At 41.7% G+C, this 17,909-nt stretch overlaps 1 protein-coding gene across 1 annotated transcript; it reads right to left on the bottom strand.

The window, feature by feature from the left end:
• Positions 1-348: 348 nt before the first annotated feature.
• Positions 349-6,073, bottom strand: dhrs13b.2 (dehydrogenase/reductase (SDR family) member 13b.2). The gene is made up of 8 exons (XM_086260702.1): positions 5,945-6,073; positions 5,650-5,823; positions 5,303-5,578; positions 4,825-5,154; positions 2,336-2,683; positions 2,170-2,259; positions 2,016-2,035; positions 349-1,904 (listed from the first exon to the last, which is right to left on the bottom strand). Exons 1-8 carry the CDS (start codon positions 5,988-5,990, stop codon positions 1,890-1,892), a joined length of 1,299 nt encoding a protein of 432 aa, XP_086116828.1. The 5' UTR covers positions 5,991-6,073; the 3' UTR covers positions 349-1,889.
• Between the last annotated feature and the right edge of the window lie 11,836 nt (positions 6,074-17,909).

Raw genomic sequence — 17,909 nt, 5'->3', positions numbered from 1 at the left:
AGTCTCAGCTGCAAAATGATGCAAAAACAGATACACAAATGTAAAAAATTTTTCTGCAACAGAGTTAATCTGGTTTTCATAAACTATGATTGAACAAGTAAGAAAGCCAACATAGAAAGTTGAAAAACTGTCTATTTGCATTACAAGACTGCAGCAACTATTTAGCATTCAGCAGCACACATCAACCTGAGGAATCTGATGAAACACCCTCATTGTTGAGTTAGTGAGTGCTCCAAGTCCAAAATATTCAGAAAATACATTTTAATTCCAAAACATTTTATTATTTAACCATGTGCTGCCAAGATAGTGCAAAAATGTTTCATAATATAAACTCCATAAGCTATTAAGTTAGTGGTCGTCATTCTCATTTATTCCCATTATTCAACAGGTTTTCAGCAGTAGAATCGCTACAGATACGCAGTTATTCCAAGTGCCTGGTACACTTTTCTTGTAAATAACAAACACTCCAGTTATCTTCAGTGTTTTTAATCAAAACTATTCTGTAATTCCACAAAATCGAACAAAACATTTTCATTTCTTTATCGGAGCATGGATTTGATTTGTTTGTTTGAAAAAAAACACACACCTGAAGATCATGAACGTGTTCAAATTTGTTCAGAAAACCTTTCTCTGCAGCACTTTAAGTGGTCTAAAACACCACAAGGCACCTTCAAAATGTGATTGCTGCATTATGAACATTGAGTGGTTGCTCCAGCTGTTCTTTACCACCCCTGATCCCAATTGATAAAATGGGTTTCGTTAAGACCAGTCTCTAAAAAGCAGTTCAGACCAAGCAACAGTCCTTCAAGAGTAAAAAAAATAAAAATAAAAAAGCTGCAGTTCCACTATTGGCCAATTAAGGTTTGCTAAAAAAAACAAATCAATCCCCATAGATTTCCATGTTAAAAAGCATGTTTACAGACTGGTATAGGGAAGTCTCCTCTATGGATAGTTTCGACCTTTCCTTCTCTTAATGTCATGTAATGTGTGATATTTTTCTATAACTCATCTATTTGGACACAAGTAAGGTTTAAGTTAGGGATGTTATATTTGTAATATAATTGTCCGACAAATAATATAACCTGCTGTGTAGTTTGGCATGTTCAAAAAGTTTGTAAAAATACTGGAATTTCACTCTCCAGAACTGAAGCCCCCATTTAGCAGATACTTAATTTAATGAATATTGCTTGCTAACCAAGTTAGCTAGCTAATATCTACAATCTACCCCCATCATCAAATATTGTCTCTTACTGCTCCTAAAAGACAGCCTGGTATCGTCCAAAATCCCAAGGCTTAACCTTCAAAGTGAGGAATCCAGAAACTACTGGGTGAGATCACTGTGGCTACATCCATCTTTTACATACAGTCTGTGGGTTGCGCCAAACAACTTTAAGCCTGATAATAATAGGCTTAAGGTGTCTCTTAGTGGATGATGATTCACATGAATAAACATGTGAATATAGCCATTGCCTAGCAGCAGTGCTGTCCTGCTAATTTGTTGTTCCTGGGGTAAAAGAAAAGGCATTTAGATTAATATTATAGTAAGAAGAAAACAGGAAAATGAATAGGACTCTCTCAGGATTCTAATAAACACAAGAACACACTGATAGCCAAGCAAACCCAGTTAATTACAAATAGGAGGAAATGCAAAGCAGGGGCGGACTTAGGTTGTATGGACGTGGTTTACTACAAAACAATCAGACTTTCAGAGTCCATGAAATTAAACTTAAATCAGTGCAACACAAAAACAATCAGTTTCACAGAAACCCAAATACACCTAAAAACTAAAATCAAGCATTTCAGCATTTCTAAAATTAAAAAAAAAAGATGGGGGGGTGCTGCTGTTCTCACTGATGGGTGTGATGCTCTGCTCAGGCCATCAGCGCTGCTCAGTATGGCTTCTTCTGCTCGTGACAGGCACAAAAACACACACATCATTGAAAACAAAGGTAATTAAATATCATTGTGACTGGTGTCATTACATCAAATGCATTTTTTAAATAATATAATCTTACCTCTACTGCCCTTTTCCTTACTGTGGAGAAAATAAATGAGAATTACTCTTTAGGACATCAACACCTCATGTAGCTCCACAAACAGCTAACACATGTAAGCTGTATATGTTTCCAGGAAGCGCTGGTGGGTTTGCGGCCTGTTTATATCACTCACCTGAGTGCAGGTAGCGCAGCATTACAAACAGGATGACCAACAGGATTACAATCAAACCAAGAACAATGTTAAACATCCAGCTCCCTGGCTCTGAAACAGATAACACACATGAGACTCTGCTGCTCCCTACTGATAGTTTACAGTATTACACTGAGACGTCTCTCACCTTCCACATTCAGAATGAAGCTCTTTTTGATGGGCACTTTCAGGGAGTGATGAGAGACACTGCAAGTAAACTGTTTGCCAGACTGCCTGAGCGAAGCCTTGAGGTAGAAGAAAGCTGACAGCGAGTAGGTCCTGTCCTGGTTATGTTTGTGGCTGGACAGTAGGATGTTATCCAGTACCTTGGGCAGAGGAGCACCAACCCTCTGGCCTGATGCTGCCGGGTCCTGCTCGTACCAAACTATCTCCACATCCAGGGGGTAATAGCTGTTTGCCTCACACACAACTTTCTGCTCCTGGCCCTCCTGCAGTGAGAAGGTGGGTCCCACATTGAGGGAGACACGAGGAGGCTCTTAGGAGAGAAAGAATGGAAAATGTAAAAAGTTATCCCAAATGTATGAATCCACAGCTTCTGTGTTCTAAGTGATGGAAACATTAAAAAAATCACACGTGAATTTCATTAACCATCATGGAGGGATGGATGGATAATTGTTATTAATCTCTGTCTCTCTTCCACAGCATGTCGTCTATCCTGTCTTCCTTCCCTCACCCCAACCGGTTGCAGCAAATGGCCGCCCCTCCCTGAGCCTGGTTCTGCAGGAGGTTTCTTCCTGTTAAAAGGGAGTTCTTCCTCCCCACTGTCACCAAGTGCAGCTTGAACTGACTGTTGCTGTGAATATAACTGACACAGGAAGCCACTGCTTTAATTTCAAGCTAACAATATAACAAATGAATGAGAACAATGTGTAACTCAGCTGGAGTTAGAGAAGAATAACTCAGTGATTATATGTAGTAGTAGCCAAGAGGTGTGGTCTCTGTGAAGGAGCAATGAAGGATAAACTGGGGGGGCTGGATAGCTGTCATAGGGCCGTCATAAGGAAAAGTGTTTGTGATCCCTGATGATCATTTGAATTGGAGACATTTGAAATTTCTGAATATTTGTAAAAGTTGACAGTAAGACACAACTTACTGAGCCACATAGAGCCCACTTTGATCTTAAGCGAGCTGGACCAGTTAAATTACCATTTCTATCAGTGTAAATGAGTTTAACTAATTTCAACAATACATCTCTGTTGTTCTACATGAGACATACAACATACTGCTGTAATAAACTACATTAATCTGTTAGCGCAACTTTTTTGGCTTAAGTTTTTTTTTTTTTAAAGTGTAACATTACAGAAAACTCTGGTAGCTCCTTACCTGTAGTGCCCTATAATTATAAGGCAGAAAGTTAAATTTCCTATTTTTATTATTTATTTTACTCTAGAAGCATTGTTTTGTTTTTTAAAAAAGCTGACATTTCTAGAGCAGACAGTAAAAATACAGTAACTTTTCTGTCATTTAATTTTTTATTTGCTATTTTATTGTTGTAGCATGAATGGCTATGGGGGAGTTCTCGCAGAGCAGGTCAGCCACTAATCAGAAGGTCGGTGGTTCGATCCCAGGCTGCCTCCTGGCTGCATGCCAAATATCCTTGGGCAAGATACTAACCCCATGTTTGCCTACTGGTGGTGGTCAGAGACTGTGTCCGGCAGCTGTTCTCTGTCAGTGCGCCCCAGGGCAGCTGTGGCTACAATGTAGCTTGCTATCACCAGTGTGTGAATGTGTGTGTGAATGGGTGAATGACTGAATGTAGTGTAAAGCGCTTTGGGGTCCTTAGGACTAGAAAAGCGCTATACAAATGCAGGCCATTTACCATTTATCAGCAGGATAACTATAACATTTATAAAAATACAGTTTTAACTGTATTTTTTAAAACTTCTTCTTCAAAGCTCTTCTTCACATTTCCAGTGGCCGATTAGAGTCTTTGCCTAGCTGACCTTATGTCAAACAACGCTAGGCAATGTTTGGATGAAGTCAGGACCTAGAAGGGCAGGTAATATGCTGCCTGAGCATGAAGCACTGAAAGGAGCTGGTGGTGTCAGCTGTGAAGAGCATGAAATGAAAGTAGATGAAATCTCAGCTGAGGCTCATTAAAAGTTCTCAGGGTCCACTGTCCATTCAAGTGCCCATTATCCCTAACTAAAGGGAACCCATTAAACTAATTTCCAGCCCCATTTGTTTCATTCTTGCTGTACAGTAGAGCAGCTTTACATGATGCACAGTTCAAAATAATCTTGATTTAACTGGGTCTTGAAATTGCTCTTCAGCGCTAACTCCTCCCCCTTTACACCAAGTTTCTTCTGATTGGTTGGACCTTATGAACAAAAGATTAAAAGAGTGGATGGGTTGGGCTTCTCTCCTTACAACCACATTAGGGATATCCACTCTCACTGACTTCATACAGATCTAAAAGTAGAAAAACTGTTTAAAGTCTAGATATGGATACTTGTTATGAAAATCTGAAAATCTGACCATGTTTAATATGGAACAGTATGACAGAAAAACTAAAAAAAAAAAACAGAATCAGTCCCCTTTATAATCCATTTTTCAGTTTAACTAATGTAACAGGCAGAATTAGTATTAGTACTTTGTGTCATCTGATTTCCTCACCTTCGATGTGCAGATTTATGTCCACATTGCCAAACAGTGGATTCACTGACACTGAACAAATGTAGGTCCCTTCACTGCTCATCTTAGACAGGGGGAGGGTGTAGGTGGCATCGCCAGTCGCCAGAGCCTTCAGCCCAACGCCGCTCCCCTGGGTGTGCCCGGTGCGGCTGGTGTAGCTGAAGAGTTTATTCCTCTCTCCCCGGTGCTGCCAGTGCCACTCCACAGTGATGTTGGCACCCTTGTGGTCAACGTCAAACTGGCAGTGGAGCTTTTGCTGGGACATCAGGCCTGCTTTCACTGAAGGAGTCTTTGTTTTGATGACCATGGCAACTGTGGAAACAGATCTGGTGACTGTCTGCACAAATTTCTCAAAACAAGTGGCCCACCATGTCCCATAACTACACATGCATCATCAACAATAAGTATCATATGATAGATATAATTTTCTGATTCTGAAATCCTCATATGGTGAGTTTACCTGTGGTGGTGAGAACCTCTCTGTCAGGGATGGGGGGCCATTTGCGGTAGTCCTGCTCTCCTGGGGGAGGCTGGTCAGAGGGGTGCCTGAGGAAACCAGTGACTGTAAAGAGGCCCCTGCTGTGTCTGAGGGTACAGAGGAACCAGCGGTTGTACTCTAGGGCGCCCATGACAGGCCAGCGGACATAAATGCCCTCTGTGCTGTATCTGCGTAGCTCACACTCCAGCTGCTCTTCCTCCACCCCCTCCACATACCGCCTCAGGTCCAACTTTGATCCTAGAATAGGACACATGCAGTCAAATCAAATGTCTTTCAGCCTTCTCCTCATGCAGCCTGCAGTAACTCACCAGTGATTAATAAAGTGATGGCGTTTGGGTTAACAGGAGCATCTTCTTTCTGACCAAATTGCAGCATAGCCTCTCTGTGGATGAGTCGAGTCTCAGTGTGCCCCTCATTATTAGTAAACACATGTTCGTCAGTGAACTGACAGGGCAGCCACGGGTTCTGGATACTCCACACACCTAAATCACACAGACATATGCACAAAATCATCATTAAGCATATGATTCCATTCATGCAGTCGAGTGTAGCGTCCACACTAGCTCTAAAAACGCGGTGACAAAGCCTTGCACAATAACTCACCTGCACTTAGATACAAGTAAATAAGGATATTTAAGATTAAACCCATGATTCTTCATTGGTGACCCCGCAGAAAATCCCCTTTAGTTCGGTTGCCACTCGAATTTTCTCCGGATACTTTCACTTTCATTTTCAAGGAAAAAAAACTGGCTTTGCAGACGCTCCGATCACGTGACAAGCAGCACACAAAGTAAGAGGGAAAATATGAAATTATAATAATATTCGCCGTTAAATTGCACTAGTTTCAACGTTAGATTGTTAAAACCCCTAGTTATTGTTTTGTTTAGTAGTAATCTGGCTGTGTCCAGTGCGCACTACTGTGTGACAAGTTACTCACAAAATATCCATAATCATGCCCACAGTTGTATTTCTACAGAGGTTTCTCCACACGTCTCAACGAGTCAACTGTAGGTTATGCTTCCATTTTTTTTACGCCATCAAACTCGTAGTACTGCCTTTGACCTGAGGTGTTGCTGTGAGTGCACCAGAGCACATCCACAGCCACAGCACAGGAAGGTTTTTTTTTTGTTTGTTTTGGTTTTGTTTGTTTTGGTTTTTTTTACAAAAATTTTTATTCATGAACAATAGCACAAGAAACAGACAAGAAACTTAGAGTATTCATCAAATAAAAATCATGTGTAAAAACTGTGTGTTTAAGAAGCTAAAACAAAGTTATAAACTATCAGAAAGCAGTAACTTGTCTCAAATTAATTTAAAATGGCCAGGTAAAGCAACTTCTGTATTTATTTTTATTTAATGTTAATAACTGTACAATACTCTGTTTTTGGTAACTATTGTCCATGATGTAAATATGTAAAAAAAAATGTGCATGCTTCTGTTCTGTGTCCTGTGTGTCCTATTTGTTTGTATACAGTATGTGTTTTTCTTGCTGCTGTTACAACCAAATTTCCCCTTCTGGGACAATTAAAGGATTATTCTATTCTATTCTATTCTATTCTAAAGTAAGGGCTTTCCTATCACTTGCAAGTTTTAGCAATTTACTCAAGAATTTAAATTCATTAAGCAATCAGTTTTTCACTGTTTGGTTTTAAAATATTTACATTTGTGGATACAGTATTCCCTGACAACAACAGAGTCCAAACAAATATCCCATACTTGATTGCTTTATTGAATCCCAGTGGACTGTAACTAGCTCCATTTCATAAAGAGATTGCAATAATGTGGAAATAGTGTGGAAAAAGCAGAAGATCCAGACTTCAATATCATCTTCACAGAATACTCAGGTGGTCGTATCCAAGTTAAACCAGTTTAAATTGGTTTAACTTGGATAATAACTTGAAATTTCTGAATTTCATCTCCTTGTTACCTGAACTTAACTGAATTAATCTTAACTGAATTGTGACAGTTACAGGATCCTGTTCAGGGAGGGTGCTGTCCTAGCTCCACTAGTTACTGAAACATTACTATTAGGGGTTGCATCCTTCTTCCATATGGTCTTCCAGTGCTTCCACCAAATGTTGCCTTGGTGGGCCATTGTTATATGGTTTCCCTGCCATTGAGAGGGAACTGTAATAATGTAATAATGTAATAAACCAGCTGTACTCCACTGAACCATTCATGGTTCAGTGGAGTACAGCTGGTTTATTCTCCTGCCTTCTATCTCTCTGGTATACATCTGGCCATGGTTGTGATTCTTTGCTTGGCAGTTTCCAAGCCACTTCTGTACTTCTTAGACACTCCTTTCTGCAGCTCTGTGGAGGGCTAACTTCCCTCCACACTGCCCTGATTTTGGCCGCCTTCTCCATGGAGGGCACTGCTTCTTGTGGTTGTTCATCTTTTAGCAAAGCATCTCAGTGATCACTGCTGCTGTGGTTTAGACCAGCTGGTTGGTTTCAGTTTGTCTGTAACGCTGCATTCACATCTTTTAGTAGTCCTTCAAAGATTACTTTGAAAGTTGAACGTTATAGACTTGATAATCAGCCGCAGCTTAGCCACAATCTTCTCTCTCTAGCACTCAACACCTTCATCGAATTAGTTGTACTTGGGGCTTGGTTCCAATATGGGATGAGGGTGATAATATCTCCCCCCTGACGTGATGTCCTGGCCCTGTCGTTGCCATAGCATTTGTGTTGTACATCATCGATCTCCAATTGGGATAGCAGTTGCTTCTTCAGAATGTTGGAGCACCTAAGCTAAGTTGTTTCGCTTTCAGTTTACAACCTCTTCTGTTCCATGTGAGAGGATTTTCTCTAAGGCAGGAGAAATTATCTCCAAGAAAAGAAACAGACTCGGCCATCACACAGTGGAACAAATTCTCTTCCTAAACAAAAACCAAACAGGATAACCTTAAATGCATCATGTTTTTATTTTACAAGTTAATAAGCATTTTCCTTTTTCAGAACAGATAAAAAATGAGCTTAGAGTCCAGGACCAGCTCAAAGAAGAGAGGGTCAACTTTGAAAAAAGGACATCAGAATATCTTGTAGAGGCTAGCACGCTGTTTCAATGTAGAGACAGACTTAAAACAGTGGAGGCACTAGAAGAGAAATTAAAAGCTGAAATTAAAACATGGCAAAAAAAAGCAGAGGATTTTGAAGAGCAAAAGGACAGGGTCATTATGGAAAAAAACACATTGATAATGAAAAATAATGAACTGTCAGATTTTCTTTTGGGAAAGGACTTGGACAATAACAAACTAGTAAAAGAGTTAAAAGAAAAACAAGAGGAAGTAGAAAGTCAGACAAAGGAAGCCTCAAAGCAGCTTTCTAACACACCTGGAGAAAGTCCTGCAGATGAAAAATGAACAAATAGCCAAACTTGAAATTGAGAGGCGGGAATCCTTCAATATAATGACATACAATGTGAAAACTGAAGATGGACTGATATTAAGGAGAAATCGGAGGAGTTTACTGTACACTCAAAAGACAATGGGACCATCGGAAGGACAGTGTGATGACAACAACACACCACCTGAACCAACAGGTGGTGTGTTGTTTTACATGCATGGATGTGAGCCACGTTAAAACAAAGAAGCTTGCTCACTACTATTGATGTTTTATTAAAAACATGACAGCGGCTGCCCAGTCTTTCACCGATTTACGAAGGCCCGGCCAAATGAACCTAGAGCTGACCAGCTTGACCGAGGCCCCGATGCCTGGATGAGAGAGGGCGTGTACGGAGTCGAAAACGCGACGACGCCACGAAAGGGGAACTACAGGGCGTGGACGGCTGGTGGAAACATCGCACAGCCCACCGTTCCACACGGGTCTGTCCTCCAGTAGGGGAGACCGGGGATAGTTGTAACGTGGGTCAGTTGTAACACTTCCAATTTCTCCAATCAGGGCTAAGTTTCAAATGATGTGACTCATCCTGTGCATGCCCAATTCAGTTCTGCTATCACATGTGAAAAATCAGTACATTTTGTCAAACACAGACAATTTAACATGAAAAAAAGTAATTTGTATACCAAAAAGTAAGTTTTTCTACTTTATTTCAATGTTTAATAGCATTATCTGCTTTGCAGTTAAACTCATCAAACTTGAATTATGTTATTTGTATGTCTATGGGGATATATTCTGTGTAGGTCTTTAGTGCTAATGTTTTAGCCGTTGACTGTAATGTTAGCTAGTTCATAGCTATAGGAGTCTGGGTCAGTTGTAACAGCAACAGTCTGGGTTAGTTGTAACAATAATGCAGATGTTACCACATTATTACTTTAACTTATATTAAACAAGTTGGGGCAACGACTTCAGCAGAGAGGTTCACTGGTCACCTTTGTATATGCAGTTAATGCCACTGGCAACACAATTCCTCCACTGTTTGTGTTCCCACACATACATTATGCAGACCACTGTGTCAGAGATGGACCAGTAGGAAGTACTGGTAGTGGAAATAAATCAGGATGAGTGCAAGAAACAGATTTCCTCATCTTTCTGAAGCACTTTGCAAACCACACCAAGGTAAGCCATGATAAAAAGTAATGGAATTGCGATGCTGGTGAACAACTATATTTTTTCAGCTTCATTGTTATGTTCAAAATTGGTGCAAGAGTTGTAGGTTATAATGCCCACTGAGCCAATGAGGCCAAACTCAAGGAAGACCAACCAAAATTAATGAAATATTCAGTTGCAGAAAATTCCATAACTTGTCTTTTTTGGGGGGTTGGAATATGTTCAAAGTTAGATTTCTGCATTCTGTCACACACACACACAGCTACATAAATGGCTCCAAGTGCATTCATGTGTTGAATAAACAAAGATTACATGTTAATATTTTGTTAGTACCCTTATTTCATTGTGTTACATTTCACCCCAGGATATGTTACAACTAACCCAGACTATGGGGTTACCGGTAATTGTAACATTTCACTCTTCGTGTTTGAGACCATACCATGCAATGGGTAATTGTGCTGCAGAGAAAATAGCTGCACTATTTAATAGCAGAGACATGTAAATACTTTGCATTACATTTTGAATCCACTACCTTAAAAGAGCTTCAATTTACAGACAGAAATGTCAAAAATGTTACAACTATCCCCGGTCTCCCCTACAAGGCCCGTTTGCGCAGACCGAAGGGCTAGGACGTCCGGGTCGGCCTGTTGGTCAGCGGCCAAAGCCTCAAAGTCTATGCCAACATAAACGGGAGAAACCAGCACGCGGGATAGACAGTCAGTTGGACTTACCAGCCGCGTGCTCAATGTCAGTTGTGAACTCGGAAATGGCAGCCAACTGGCACTACTGGCGCCCGCTCCATGGATCAGAGACCTTGGACATCGCGAATGTCAAAGGTTTATGATCGACGTACGCGGTGAAGCTCCGACCCTCGAGAAAAAAACGAAAATGCCGTGTCGCGAGGTGCCAGCAACTCCCTGTCAAAAATGCTATATTTGCGCTCACTGTCCCTAAGTGTGCGACTAAAAAAAAGTGAGCGGTTGCCAGACACCGGAGACCCGCTGTTCTAACACTGCGCCACGTCCGACACGTCAGAGGTCAACGCAATCTCCGCCGACGGAAACGGGTGGGCCAGCAGGGCGGCGTTTGCCAGCGCGGTCTTGGCCCCAGAAAATGCCTGGATGCGTTCAGGGAGCCAATCAATTGGGTCCTTAGCTGTTTTACCCTTCAAGGCAGCATAGAGAGGCTGCAGCAGGTGCGCAGCTCTGGGGAGAAAGCGGTTGTAGAAATTGATCATCCCCAAGAACTCCTGCAACGCTTTAATGGACGCGGGACGCGGAAAAGCCGAAACGGCCCGGACCTTGTCTGGCAACGGAACCACACCGTCAGCGGAAATGCGGTGGCCCAAGAAATCCAGAACCGGCAAGCCGAACTGGCACTTGGAGGGGTTGACGATCAGGCCATGTGCCGCCAAGCGCTGGAAAACCTGATGCAGATGCGACGCATGCTGACTCTCAGAACAGCTGGCCACCAATATATCGTCAAGGTACACGAAGACGAAAGGCAGCTCGCGCAAGACAGAGTCCATCAACTGCTGAAAAGTCTGGGCGGCGCCTTTCAGGCCGAACGGCATGCGCAAAAATTCAAACAGGCCGAAAGGGGTAATAACGGCAGTTTTGGGGACGTCTTCGGCGCGCACGGGAACCTGGTGATACCCCCGCACCAAGTCAATTTTAGAAAAAATCGAGGTGCCGGCGAGGTGGGCGGAAAAATCCTGGATGTGGGGAATGGGGGTAACGGTCGTTCTCCGTGACATTATTCAAACGGCGAAAATCCCCACAAGGCCGCCACCGACCGTCTGACTTGGGCACCATGTGTAGAGGAGAAGCCCAGGCACTATTCGAGCGATGCACAATGCCGAGGCGCTCCATTGCAGCAAACTCTTCCTGAGCGACGGAGAGTTTCGCGGGGTCGAGGCGGCGCGCGCGTGCGAACACCGGGGGACCGACCGTCGGAATATAAGGTTCAAGCCCGTGCTTCGTTGCCGTGTTCGAGAAATTAGGAACAGTTAGTGAAGGGAACTCCAAGAGCAAACGCTGAAAAACATTCCCTGAAGTCACTAAATTAGCCTGATTCAGGGGCTCGGTGGCGCGAGTGAAACAGGGTATTGAAGAAAAAGACAGGGCATCGATTAAGCGTCTGTTAGCGACATCGACCAGAAGTCCGTGGGCACAAAAAAAATCGGTGCCCAAAATAGGTACAGAGCTAGCGGCACCAACAAAGGTCCATTGGAAATCCCGACCATGAAAACAAACAGTGACGAACCTTTCCCCGAACGTTGCGATGGGAGAGTCATTAGCCGCAATAAGCTGCGGTCCGTAGCCCGCTGCTAAACTGTCGGCTCCGGACGGGGGAAGGAGGCTCTTCTGGGAGCCGGAGTCGAGGAAACGTCTCCCAGAGCGCGAGTCTTCTATGAAGAGCAGTTTTTCTTTGTCGCCAGCGGTCGCGGCCGCTACAGCGCGCTGGCGGGGCCCGTGTCCCAGGGTCGGAGAAGCGCAAGGCAGCAGGCAGCGGTGCGCTCCGGCGCCAAAACGCTGATGGTAGAAACAATTTACCCTGAAGCAAAACTTAAGCCAGGCAGTAATTGACAAAAAAGCAAAACAAGTAAAAGAGAAAGAACTCAAGCAAAAAGAAGAATGTTTAAAAAAGGAGATCAAAAGTCCAGGACCAGCTCATGGAAGAGTGGGTGAACTGTGAGAAAAGAAAAACATAATATGTGAAATGCTATACATATAAAGGCTAACCACTGAGCCCTGCTCTGAAAAACTGCCATGGATGTAACTCTGTCTGTAAAGTTGCATTTAAGAAATAAGTGCTTAAAGTTTAAAGCGCCATCTTCTGTCACTACGGAACATGAAGTCACGTGGTTGGTTGGTTAATAGACTTGTGAAAGTTGACTAGTTGATAGACATCGTACACTTTCTGGATCCATATATTATATGTGGGAGGTCCTGGTTTTAACCATCTAATAATTATGCATTTTAGGGCTGCAGTGAGGTAAGTTTTGGCTTTGCAGTCAATAAGTTCTGGAATCCTTCCCAAAACTGCTACTGTAGGACTTAGTGGAATATTTACTTTGAAAACTCAAATTATAGGATCAAATATCTGCCTCCAGAATACACAGAGTTTAGGGCAGAGCCAAAATATATGGGTATGGTTGGTAGATTGTGTCCCACAGATCCTCCAGTATGAACTCAGAAGTGTGGGGCCCATCTTATCAGTTATTTCTGGTGTTCTGTAGAATCTGCTGATAATTTTCCATTTAAACTCTCTCCATCTGTTTGAATTAGTGGTCTGGTGTGCTTTAGTACATATTTCCCACTTGATATCATCAGGTATTTTTCATTTATTTCTGCTTTCCACCTTCCCCTCATCCTCAGGGAATTATGCTTAATCATTGATGCAAATGCGTCATAGGTTTGACTAATAGTAGTAGTCTTGTCTCTGTTTCCCATCTGTTTTTTGGGTTGTTGTTGTTTTTTTTTTAGAAATTCTTCAATTGGTGTGGGGTTGGCAATGTTTCCCTAGCTCTCGAGTGTTGTCAAAAAGGACCTTAGTTGTAGGTGTCTATAGAAATCTGTCCTGGGGAGATTAAATTCATTCTTCAGATGTTCAAATGTCTTAAAGTTCCCTTGTTCCAATAGTTGATGTTCACATTTCAGTCCATTATATGCCCACTTTTAAATGCAGTATCCAAATACTGCATTTAAAAAGTGGACAGGGAAAAGGGTTTCATAGATCCAATGCTTGATAGTGATGAATGATACTTTTGTGGTCCCAGTGCTGACTGAATTTTGTTCCAAAACTCTAATGTATTTTTTTTTCTCCAGATTGCCATTTATTTTACGAGACTATCTAGAAAAGGAAGTGTTTCCATTGGTTCAGGATATTTTCTATTTTCTATATTGAGCCAGCAAGTATGAATATCACTTGGCAGCCATGTCAGCAAAGGTTTTATTTGTGCAGCCCAGTAGTAATGTTTAAAATTAGGAACATTAATACCCCCCCTTATCTTAAACAACTGCAGGGTCTTGAGTCTAATTCTACGCTGCTGTTTATCCCATATGAAGTTAGAAGTTATTTTGTCCAGCTTATCAAGCATTGTCGTTTGGATTTTCAACTGGTATCATCTGTAAAATAAATAGAATAGTCTGGGCAGAACATTCAACTCAGCTCATTCGGGACAGGAGAATAGACCACTGCTCTCAATCATTGCTGATACGTTGAATTATTTTATTAGAATTTTTCTCAAACAAGTGGTCCAAAGGTATGGGAATGAAAATTCCTAAGTATTGTTAAGGGTTCAAATATTGAGAAGGGATACAGGAGGGTTGGTCAAACGATGATTTTAATGAACACACGTGTGGGAGATGAACACTGTACGCAGACAGCATCAATCTCTCCCTAACAATACACAAGCAGCTGTTTTATACCATTAGGGTTTACCTTTATGACGCCCCCTCATGCGTCAAGCAGATACAATACATGCATAAGTTTCAAAACCACAATGACTTTTAACAGTTTGAAAAAACAACATCGCCTCGTCTCCATCCCAGGTGTCTTCCTGTCGCTGCCGGAGGCTCGCTTATCGTCTGGAACATCAGGCACACATTCTGCAACAAACTGTTCTTTTGCAGGCACAATTTTGCAGTCACAAGCAACATATTTTGAGGGATTCTAAGTGTGTGTGTGTTTGTGTCGACCTGAAATGCACTCAGTTTCACCTCTCACCTCACCAGCTAAATCTTGTAACCTTTCCACAGAAGGCCAGCACGTACACAACTGAAACTATATGTGTAATGTATTGAATAAATGTTTTAATCAAGTGATACTACTTAAAACTTCATAAAAGAATATAAAAGAATAAAAGATAACAATGAATAACCTGGTTATTCAAATAGCCTCATCCAGACAGCGCATGTGTCACAAAAATCAACACACTGCTTCAGAAACACTGTGCCTGTGTCTGAACAGAGTCGTATGATCAATGACATCTGAAGCTTCATTCGGCATGTCGCTGCTTCAGTACCTAATTCAATGGTTTGTAAGGAACTGAATCACTGGCAGGGCTTGTGCTGTGTTTTGGTGGCGATTTGTGCGCGAGAGAGTGAACTAGTGTACAACATAATGAGAGTCATGGAGCCATCGAGGAAGAGAGGACCTACCTACTCCTAAATAAAAGCCAGTTCACAACCTATTTGGTCCACTGGTCTAAAATGTAGAAAGAAATACACTATACATATAGTGATGGTTATAATTATATAAGTAGTAGTATATTATATATATAAACGTACCTTAATTACATAATCATGCGGAGGAGCTCCCACAGCACAACAATACTCTAAATCTATTATAACATTGTGTTGTACATTATTATGTACAGTGTATATTTTATTTGTCTTAATAAAAAAAACACCAAGACGTCCCAATCAAAGGGAGAACACACCATAACATATTTAAACAAGAAAGGTTTATTTGTTAAAATAATTTCTTAATAAATTAGACAGAATGTCTTTGGCGTGGCGTTTTCAGTGGGAGAAACGTTTCGTTGCTCATCCAAGTGACTTCTTCAGTCTTAGCTGACTGCAGGTTTCCACATTCTTATAAACAGTACACTTGCACAATGACTGAAACTAGCCCACTGAATGAACAATGGGCTGTGAGGTTCTTTCAACCAGTATCCAGGTTTAAGGACCAAAGCACAACATTCTGAATCTAATCAAAGAACATGTCAGCATCTCCAAAAGAGTAAGGTGAGGAGTAACCCACATAGCAAAATTGGTATGGCCCGGATCTGGCTCACACAATGTGCTTACACATGGCCCACATACTGCAAAGAATGACGGCCCTTTGGTGGCCCAGATCTGGTTTGCCAGAGGTGGCCCACACATGGGCCAGCACAAGGCCAGTTGCAGACATACTGCTGGGGCCCTGTGCTGGCCCAGAACAGTTTCAGCTCTGGCCCCAGATGTCAGCCTAATGTGTACCTTAATCAAGCCATGTAATAACAACATGTGCCGGAACATAATAGTGCAAAAATAACATGACGAAACTCTGTTCAGACAGTGAATGGACTGATTCTTACAAAGCACTTTTCTACTCTCCCAGATTACTCAAAGTGTTCTATACAACATGCCACATTCACCCACTTTCTCTAAACTGAGTGCTTCCTAACTACATTCATACACATTCACACTCTTGACATGCAGACTGGAGGAGCCAGGGATTGAACCACTAACCTTCCGATCAGTAGGTGACCTACTCTACCTCCTGAGCTATAGCCACCCAGTGCGAAACATGAGATAAAATGTACACTCACAAACCTGTCAAACCTGCATTTGAAACGTTGGCTACCATTGCAGTATAGTATTGTAACATGGCATTTGGGTCTTCTAACTAAAATAGGAAAAGAGGAACATAAATAGTGCCATCATTGCCAGGCCTGGCCCACATCTGGTTGACATATACCCTGCCATGACACCAGTCAGTCAGAAGTGCCAACTTGATGCCGGATCCAGGCCAGACCTGTTTTGAATGAGCCTGGGCCACATAAACCAAACCGTAATCGGGCCAGATGTGGCATGCCATCACATAGACAGTGCCACCTATGCCAGGCCTGGCCCATATCTGGGTGACATACCACTTACCATGCCAGAAGTCAGCCAGCAGTGGCAGCTAGACACCAGATCCGGGCCAGACCTGTCTGCTATGTGGGAACACTCTGGAGTAAAAAACGTGAGTGCTTCCTCTTGTTACCCTCCATTAGTGAGAGTGCTTCTCTTTCGACTCTTCTTTCAAATCTTTGCAGTTACCAATAAACCTGTGACTGAATTTTGTTGTCTTTTCTAAAACTGATAAAATATGAGGAATTCTTCTCATCTGCTCAGCTTAATTTTTTCTTGTGATTTTTAATATAAAGGGATCATGAACTCTGAATACAGGCTGCTCTTGGACATACCATCATAACATCATGATAGGCAAGTTTAGACTCTTTTTGGGTGTGCTCAAGCATGCTATATAGGGTCAAAAGCATTAGCTGATGTAGCTAATTTTAACCTTTAATCCACTAGTGTGCTGGGATATTGCGAGTTGCCAGCCAAGGAGCTGATGAACTTTACTATTAATAGTTTGTTACAAATTTCTATTCCTATTCTGGTCAAATTGGGCTTCAGTGTTTGTTTACTGTACAGCTCCAGATCCAGGTGGCAGCAAGTCAGAATGTTGTTATCTATGTATGTCAGCAGCAACCTGTATTCAGTTTGAATATTGCTATAAACTGATATGGATCAGTTTATCTTTTATTCACTGCAACATTTAACATTTGGGTGATGGCACAAAGACTGAGAGAGAGGAGGATAGAGAGGGAGTAGGGTGAAGACAGCAAAGAGAGAGAGCAAAAAGAAACAGGTAAGAGTGGACATGTAGTCACATTCACCAAAAATTATAAAGCTGTAGCTTCATTTTTTACCCACATTTATTAATGATGATTTCACGTATCTAAGTAGTGGGTTGTACTGTTGTTGATTATTTGGAACACCAACCTGCTGTTATAGTAATTATAAGATTATATTTTTATCATTTTCCAAAAAATACAATTCCAGGAATATGGAGAGAGACACACAGAGTCAGAGGGAACAGACTACAAATCTGTTCTCCACTCGTGAAATTAGGGTACATGATGCTTTGTGCTGAGTCTGCATAACAAAGGGAGCATTTGTATGAATTCAAAAACATATAAAACAACTCTATTACAAGTTTGCTTCATGTACAAGGTCTATGCAGGGATTTTCCATTGTTTATACTATGTAATGCTACTTTAAGTGCTTGGTGACTCAGTGAGCTGGCTCTATGTGATTAAGAAACTGAAATAGTGCCTCTTTAATGGCTGAGCCTTTGCCTCAGTTTGGATCCATGCTAAAATGGGTGGATTAGATTGAAATCTCTCACAATTCACTCTGAATTATTCTTAGAGGAACTCATTTCCTTTTGAAGGTGACATTGTGATGTTAATCAAAATGAGTTAAGGTTTGCAAGTGTGAAAAAGGTTGATGACATTT

Source organism: Aulonocara sp. 'chitande type north' Nkhata Bay, linkage group LG14, assembly GCF_057382095.1.
Source record: "Aulonocara sp. 'chitande type north' Nkhata Bay isolate Kocher_YH1m ecotype deep benthic linkage group LG14, A_spYH_male_GT1.1, whole genome shotgun sequence".
NCBI lineage: Eukaryota > Metazoa > Chordata > Actinopteri > Cichliformes > Cichlidae > Aulonocara > Aulonocara sp. 'chitande type north' Nkhata Bay.
Note: the sequence above shows the minus strand (reverse complement) of the source record. Positions and strands in the feature narration are given on the sequence as shown.